The sequence below is a fragment of the Tachypleus tridentatus genome, chromosome 13, assembly GCF_004210375.1.
Source record: "Tachypleus tridentatus isolate NWPU-2018 chromosome 13, ASM421037v1, whole genome shotgun sequence".
Lineage (NCBI taxonomy): Eukaryota > Metazoa > Arthropoda > Merostomata > Xiphosura > Limulidae > Tachypleus > Tachypleus tridentatus.
This window is the reverse complement of record NC_134837.1, coordinates 207235773-207244779: the sequence shown is the minus strand read 5'-3', so window position 1 is coordinate 207244779 and position 9007 is coordinate 207235773. Positions and strand designations below refer to the sequence as shown.

The window sequence follows — 9007 nt, the reverse complement described above, 5'->3', positions numbered from 1 at the left end:
TTCTAGATTAACAAGCGAAGACGAAATTGTACTTGTTTTTCCAGTAAACATACTTATAAAAAGTTCAATTTACTTGGCTCTCATGAAGATTGAATACTGGTGCACTGGGCATTGATTACATCTTGATTGACTAGTCCTTCCACATCGTTATTGGCTCTCTGAATGTGTTCCTAGTTGAACTTGGAATTGGTTGTTGTAACCAACGGTAAATGATCTAGGTTAATAAATCTTAGTGTCACGTATGTCATTTTATGTCATTATAACGTCACTTTAGGCCTATTGGTTCCATTGGGTACAGCGTGATTCAATTCTGTGTATTTTCAGATGAGGTTAAAGCATGTAAAATACGAACCATGATGAAGGAAAACGTTTCGTACAAATTTTTAACACTAAAACTGCGATAAGTTAACTTTATTTTATTCAGTATGTGTTATAAAACGCTTCTCAGAAATGTGTTTCTTTGAACAATGATTTGTTTCACCTGTATTTTAATTGTTATTACGGTTTAATTAAACATAAAATTTTAAAAAAAAATTTCTTAAGGAACGCCATTGAGGAAATATTTCTTGAAACTTTAACAAAAGATCTTCAATATTCATCAATCATACAATAAGTTTAATATTATAAATTTAATTTTCAAGATTAACAGTTAAGCCTTTGATAATGCTCAGCTATTGAAAATCAATAACAATCGATCTACAGGATTTTGTCGGTATTACAGAAGCTAATGTTTTGTTGTAGAAAGTATTGATTCTGTTTCGTATATATAAGGATAAAAAAAATCTAGAATTTCCAGAACCACTGAAATAACTCATAACAGTTTATTGGAAAAAACTCTATAATGACTATACTTTAAGAAGCATAAACTAAAAACCTACTAAGAATACGGTTTCATCTAAAATGGCGACGTGATGGAAACGTAAGTCCATTAAATATATATACATACGACACTAGTTTAACCTATGCTACTAAATAAAGCATTATAATTTAGCAAGTTGAATTATTTAAAGAATAAAATGTTTACAGATATTTGGTGTTAATAGGTCAAAATGTTTACAGATATTTGGTGTTGATAGGTTCCTAATTCCGCTCTAAGGATAAGAAGTAATTCTGTTTTGAATTGAAGAAACGTTACATCACAACACTGTATTCAATAAAATCAACGAAATTATTCATCTGTAAGCTAAAACCTGCTGCTAAGCCTCGTTCTCTTTTCTATATTATGCTTAAACCTGCTGCTAAGCCTCGTTCTCTTTTCCTATATTATGCTTAAACCTGCTACTAAGCCTCGTTCTCTTTTCCTATATTATGCTTAAACCTGCTGCTAAGCCTCGTTCTTTTTATTACATTAAGTAAACTTGCTGCTAAGTGTCGTTCTCTTTTCTATATTATGCTTAAACCTGCTGCTAAGCCTCGTTCTTTTTATTACATTAAGCTTAAACGTGTTGCCAAGCTTCGTTCAGTTTTCTACATAGCGCATATGTGGAATTTGCCCGTTTCGTTTATTATTACAACAAAACAAGAATGACACACGAATATACTACTCACACTTAGGTGTTCTAGACTGTTTTACACATATTAAAGCAAACATGTCGTGTTTAGGTGTAACATACATGACAGACACTGTCTGATGGCATTTTAATAACATCCCATAACTTTCAATAACATTTTATCTCATTTTGGTTGTCAAGACACATCCTAAAATAAAAGTAAGAAATTATTGGTTCTCACTTAATAAAATATTCATTTTTACTTAGGACTTTGACCAATAGAGACGATTACAGATACCCCTTACGTTGAAATCAAATATTAAACTTAAAGTAACTCTTATAATGTCTGGTACCAAATATAACAGAACTCTGTAATCAGTGCCAACAAAAACATCAGAAATTGGAAAATAAGTTAACATATAGATATTTTCCTTACTTTCACTATTGAAATGTGTTAAAAAATTTAAATCCTATTGTTTGAGATGGATATTTCGATATAGTAATTAGTTGTATAAACCACGTGAGATGATGTATTGAAAGAAAGAAATATATCACACAATTATACCAAAAAATAAATAAATGAATAAAATAAATACATGACTGGCCCCTAACACCTCAAACGGTTTAATAACACGTGACTCGTAAATTTAGATTTATTAAAAAAGCCTACTCCAGTATTGCTAAACGTTATCTAGCCCTCACAGTTTTTTTACTATGACTTTAATTAAGTTATTTTAATTTGCTTTTAATGAGAAACCACATTAGAGGTATTCCAGCTCATATTCCCTGACTAATTACCATAAGTTGAATTTACAAAAAAAACAAAAAACAACTACAAATCTGCAATGAATGGACACCCAGGTTTCTTCAATCTAGCGTACGAATAGCATTTATAAAACAAACACGAATTTTCAAATAAACCAGTTCATTCACCATTAGGTTATTTTCACTTCTTTTTAAAGAGGTTTTATCTGTAATATTTCAGTTCTTATCCATTATTTTAGACCACATTATATTAATATAATATTATTCAAGTAAATATAATAGCTTTATATATTTGTTATTCTCTTTAACGCTTTCTTATGTCTTCACATTTACTACGTGGTAAATTCTCTGAAAAAACTATTTAAATATTCATGTGGCTCTAAAACACGTGGATCAAATACCTTGTTAAGCACCTACACGGTTACGTGAAACTATAGAGATGTGGATAATAATAATATGAAATGAATAAATTTATCTCTGCATAGCCTGTGCGAAGCAGAACAATAGACATTCACGCCTCAACACTGAGGTAATGAACTGAAGCAACTTGACTATCTAAGTAAAGTTTGATTTTTCCTGCAACCAAAGAAAACTAATAAAAGCGTCAAGTTAGGTTGTTGTTTGTTGTTGTTTTTTTACATTGATGCAATTTTGTTAATTGAAGAATCCATTCCTGTCAGTATATACTGACTTCTAAATACCTTTTTCTCGACTTCTTACAAACCATTAGTGAGGCAACATTCACGTGACTTACTCGTTCATCAGCATAGATTCTCTCTGTCATTACTGTCCTCCTTGTTAAATAGCCAGTTCTAGACATTTTTAAGTCTTCAACAGACATAGGTGACACTACAAGCGCTATCGCTCATCTTATGGTCAAGCCCGACGCTGCCACGACGATCACGTGATACTGTTCACTGTCTGTTTCGTTCTACTCCCCTCACAGTTTGTGCCTGATGATGAAGTACTTTCCTGGACTTTGTTCATCTGCAGTCCGCCATTTTTGTCGACGATGGCAATATTATCGTATGCTGCGTTTTCAACCCTTTCCTGCTCGTGCGTGTAATAATCAGCACTCTGTCGTTTATAAATCATAATCGCCGAGGCAATGACCAGTACTAAAATAACTATGACGACCACAGCGATAATTGTTCCTATTTTGGAAGCGTTCACCCCTACGTGTGATTGAGGTAAGGGCATGGCACAAAGCTCCAATTCTTCTCTTTGAACACTCATCAGTCCTCTTCTGGCCAACTCAGGGGGTGTTACACATTTTAAACAGTCGTCTTGACCCCCACAGATTTTTTCGTACAAGTCAGACTGATTGAAGTACTCCTGAAGTGGACTTACGTTACACTCAAGACAGCTCCACCTGTTGGAATGGAGTAGAAATAGCTGTAGGCTTGGAGTGTTGTTCATCGAGAATAGCACTTCAAAGGTCAGTTCTTGCAATTTGTTGTATGAGAGGTCAATCACTTCGACACGAACCAGCGGTTGAAGGAATTCGTTTGGGATTTCTGGAATGTTGTTGTGAGACAAGTTTAAGTATCGTAATTCTGGATTCTTTTCAAACGTATGTGGAAGGAGTTTGTCAATGTCCATTCCTGCCAGTGACAGATTCTGCAATCGATGTAAAACACTCACGATACTAAACACAGTATAAATATCTAAGGGATTAAATCCCAAATTCAAAGTGTCCAATGAGTTACTTACCATGGTCAAGACATCAGCAGTTAAAGAAGACAAGCGATTATAACTTAAGTCTAGATATTTTACACTGGTGTTACAAAAAGAGCAAGGTAGTAGCTTGATAATATTGTTTCTCGACAGCCCCAGTACTTCTAGACTGTGACCTCCAAATGTCTTCTCACGGATCTCTTTTAGATAATTACCATCAAGACGCAATATTCGAAGATTTTTGAGATGTCTAAATTCTTCGGGAGCAAGGAAGAAGAAGTTGTTATTTCGAAGATCGAGTTCGTGAATGTTAGGAAGGTTTTGGTAGACAAGAGAGTGTAAAGACCGCAGCTCACAGCCTGCCAAGCGTAAGATCCTCAGAGGACGAAGGTCCTTGAGGTTCTCTGGATCTAACTCTTTCAATGGGTTCCCACTGATATCAAGTTTGTCCATCTTTTTGAGCATGTAAAAGAACCTAGGAACCAACCTCTGAAAATGATTATTTGCCAAAGATAACGATCTTAAATTACTTAGAAATCGGAAGGGGGCGGAAGGGGTAGAGATTATTTCATTATTACTGAGATCTAACACTTCTAAGTTGGAAAGACCATTAAAATCCTGGTCATGCAATAAGGTAATGTTATTGTAACTAAGATCAAGTATCTTCATTCGCTTTCCAGGCCAGAAAGAACTGTCTCCTATAGCTGGAACGTGGGAGTTAGTGAGATGAATCTCTTCCAGATAGGGAAACTCCAGAAAGATTCGACCAATAGTCAAGAAGTTTGGGTTATCTGGAGGAGAGGTCACCGTGAGAACTTGAGTATCTCTGTCCATGCTGTTCGTTGGAATTTCTGTCATCCCTCCTTCATTACAGGTCACTGTCTTCCGGTGAAATACAAGTTGGCATGCGCACTCTACTGGACACTTGGTCTCGGCCAGAGTTAATACTGTTAACACGATAATAATAAAACAAGCTTTACTGGTCATTATGTTGGTGGCGTTACTTCAATTAAATGCAGTTCCTCTGCTACAAACAACCGCTAATATCTATAACCTAGAAGTAAAAGGACAAAAAATATTTTTACTAACTATAATACTAATTTGCCTGAAAACATTTATCAAAGACCACTTTCGAAGTTATCAGAACAGAAAATCTATATTTTCCGTATTCGTTTAAAATATTTTCAACTTAAAAACAAACGTAAGTTTTATCAAACAGTAATAAAAATAACCTGTCCTGAAACATAAAACTAATTAAATAATTTCATTATTTCACATACATAGAAGTTTTCGTTTTACTTATTTCGTACAAAGCTACTCGAGGGCTATCTGCGCTAGCCGTTCGTAATTTAGCAGTGTAAGACTAGAGGGAAGGTAGCTGGTCTACACCACCCATCGCCAATTTTTGGGCTACTCTTTTAACAACGAATAGTGGGACTGACAGTAACATTATAACGTCCCCACGGCTGAAAGGGCGAGCAAGTTTGGTATGACGAGGATTCGAGCCCGTGACCCTCAGATTACGAGTCGAGCGCCCTAACCACCTGGTTATGCCAGACCAAAATATAAAATAATCAAATTTTGAAAAAAACACTTTTGCCAGTAAGGTAATTTTGATTTATTCAGACCAAAGTGAATGAAACAGAATTATAAAATTACAGTAGTTCATATTTAAAAGGAAAATGTTTTGTTAAATACTGGAATAAAGAATAAATAAATTTCAAAAAAAAAACATTTTTTTTCTCCGTCTATGAAAACGTCCGATGTTTGTTTTGTTTCGGACATAAGAACAAAGTTTGTTCAAATAGTAGATTTTTTTTTCAGAAGTTTAGTTATTACTAACCCTTCCCACTTACTTGTTTTGAAGCAAAACGGAACGAAAACGATGTCTTAAGTTTAAGTGTCTGTTGGATCTTTCCAGTATACTGAGTTTTAACCTGAAAAATTCCTTACGAAATATATAGGTTAAGTAATCAGATAAGAGACTCCCTAAGATTTACGTGTTCCTAATTTAGACCCAGAAGGCGACACTTACCAGCACCTCTTCCTTCTCTTACCTAAATTGTGGTACTGACTGTTATGCCTGTAATAAAGTGCAGAGCATGTCCAACAGCATATCACGACTCGAACCTTGGACCTTCTGATCCGTTAGAATATACGCTCAGTCATCTACTGTAAGAAATGAGAAAGTATTTTACGAATATATCGTGTAAGTTTCAGCTCCTTGTGTAACGAATGTTTGTATGTGTAACGAATGTTTTTCCATTTAATTTCTAACAAGAAATCTCAGCATTAATAAAAACAGTTAAACACAGAATCGTGGTGCCTTTTAATTCGCCTATTTTGTTTTGCTCACAGAATATATATACATATATATTTAAAAATACAACCACGAACATTTAACCCACTAATTGAAAAACAATGAGAATGGTTCGATTGATATGTATTTCAGGCATAGCACACACACACATACAACCAGAATAGACCGGTAATTTATTTATCTTCATCGGTAACAAATTGATTTAAAATATGTAATGATGGTAGTTAAACTGATATGAAAACAAGTCATATATAAGTTTCAAACAGAATTTATCATTACATTTTATGGTGTCAAGATATTAAAATCTTCCTTATCGAGTCTCGTGGATAAGGGGTAAATATGTCATTAATCACGAGCTAATCTAGCCCCGTGACTTCATCTTCTCTGTAGTAGTTCCTGACAGTAAACAATGGAACACTAATTATAAGGTGAGAAGCTGAACCATTTGTGAAAGGCAGGAAAGAGATAGAGAGAGAGGGCGTTGCGAAACAATCCATGCATAATTTATTAGGCTTACCAGATTTTGCTACCGACGTTACTACTATTAGATGCTTAAGTATGAAAGAACATTATGCTAATATAATAACAAGTTGACAACAAACGATTTATAAGTATAATGAAGTGAATTTGAAAGAGGGAACATTATATGCCTTGTTGATCAATGTACTGTCGACACATGTAGTATGTCTCCCTTCTCCACAAAAATACATTCCTTCATTCTGTTCATAAGTCGTTAGTTACCATCTTATTACCGCTAGATGGCAGTATGCTACTAACGTATTTCTTTCAAAAAATAACTTATGGTTCTTGATTATTATTTTCTTAGCGTAATAGTAATAATAGTAACGATTTAATTATTACACCAGTATTTAAACAATAGTAACAATTTTAATATTATACCATTAATTAAATAACAGTAACAATTTAAGTATTACACCATTAATTAAATAATGGTAACAATTGAATTATTACATTAGTAATCAAATAATAGTAACCATTTAATTATTACATCAGTATTTAAACAACACTAATAACACTATGTAACAAAATTTTTACTTTTTCTTGTCCCTGAGCAGAAAGTGTTATTTCCCAATTGCTTGTTCTTAAAGTAAATGAAAAAGACCTACTTTTCTCTTGAAACTTTGCTTTTGTGATCTGGGTAATGAAATTTTCACATTTACACATTTTCCAGAACATTTCAGGTAGATTCAGTGCTGAGTAGCTGATAGAGAATTTTTTCGAACTTACAAGAATTTTCAATAACTTTCTAGATGGTGTAGAACTTACAAGAATTTTCAAGAACTTTCTAGAATGTTGTAGAACTTATAAGAATTTTCTAGAATGTTGAGAATTTTCAAGAACCTTTCAGAATTTTCTAGGACTTTCCATAGTAATATATATATATATATATACAGGGGTTCACCACTCACTACTTAAGTTTAGTTCTAGCTGCCTAAGTGAACACATAAACCTATCTGATTTGATAGAGATGGCATCAAGAAGCTGCAAGCATTCTCCAGACACATTCTGCTATGTATGTGGCCAATTTATCAAGACAAGAGCGGAAATGTACTCTGTGACGGTAACTGCTAAAATGTGTGAAGCCTACAAGACATATTTCGGAATGCCTGTCGGAGATCAAGACAAACCCTGAGCACCTCATTTTACCTGCGAGCACTGCAGAAAAACTCTAGAGGGTAAGACGGACAATTTCTGCTTGCTTGAATAGTAAGATTTTATATTATACAAATTTTAAGCCTTTTAAAATATAAATATCTTTTAATTCAATTTTATAAATTTCCAATAGTATGGAAAAAATATCACATATAAAATGTTTGGCACGAACCTCTTATATATTAGTTGTGAATGAAATAAATTTATTTTTCATAATAACAATTTTATTTTGTTCTTTTGCAGGATGGTACTGAGGGGAAAAGAGAGTCAGGAAGTTCTCTATTCCAAGAATTTGGTGTGAACCAACTGATCACTCAAGCAATTGCTACTTCTGCATGGTGGACCCTTTCAAACGTCGGGCTGGCAAGAATGCATCTGCTATCATGTATCCAGACCTCTTGATATAAGGAGTGTGCAGCCTTCAAGTACCTTCGAGACTTCTTCCCTAAGCTGTCTGAGGCAAAGGTCAAAGCTGGCGTCTTCGTTGGATCACAAATAAAGAAGATCCTGGAGTGCATAGAATTCCCCAAGAGCTCAGTAGGAAGGAAAAAGAAAAAGCTTGGGGCAGCTTTGTTACAGTAGTTCGGGGCTTCTTGGGCAATCACAAGGCCGAAAATTATGTGGAACTGGTTGAGGCTCTGGTAAAGAACTACGGCAAAATGGGCTGCAGGATGTCACTAAGAATTCATATCCTTCATGCTCATCTTGATAAATTCAAGAAAAACATGGGAGCATACTCAGAGGAGCAAGACAAGCGCTTCCACCAAGATATACCGGATTTTGAACGCCGCTACCAAAGAGCGTATAAAGCAAACAAGATGGGAGATTAAATTTGGGGGCTGATAGGTGAAAGCGATTCATATTACAGTCGCAAATCTCGAAAAATTACTCACTTCTAAACATTATTGTATAACTTAAGTAAAGAACATGGCTATTGTACTATTCAAACTTCGCTTTTGCAACATAAGCAATTAAGAAATACCACATACTATCCAAGAACAAAATTTGTGTTATATAGTGTAATTTAAACATCACATCAGTATTTAAACAACACTAATAATTTAAATATTACACCAGTATT

The 9007-nt window shown here is 34.3% G+C and overlaps 1 protein-coding gene across 1 annotated transcript in view; it reads right to left on the bottom strand.

The window, feature by feature from the left end:
- Window positions 1–2568: 2568 nt before the first annotated feature.
- LOC143239426 (uncharacterized) overlaps window positions 2569–9007 on the bottom strand; it is a 50478-nt gene continuing 44039 nt past the window's right edge. The window contains exons 2-3 of the mRNA XM_076480459.1: window positions 5990–6104; window positions 2569–4986 (exon numbers count right to left, since the gene is read on the bottom strand). Of these exons, the coding sequence (XP_076336574.1) occupies window positions 3156–4919 (1764 nt within the window). The 5' untranslated portion in view covers window positions 4920–4986; window positions 5990–6104 and the 3' untranslated portion in view covers window positions 2569–3155. The remainder of the gene's footprint in view (window positions 4987–5989; window positions 6105–9007) is intronic.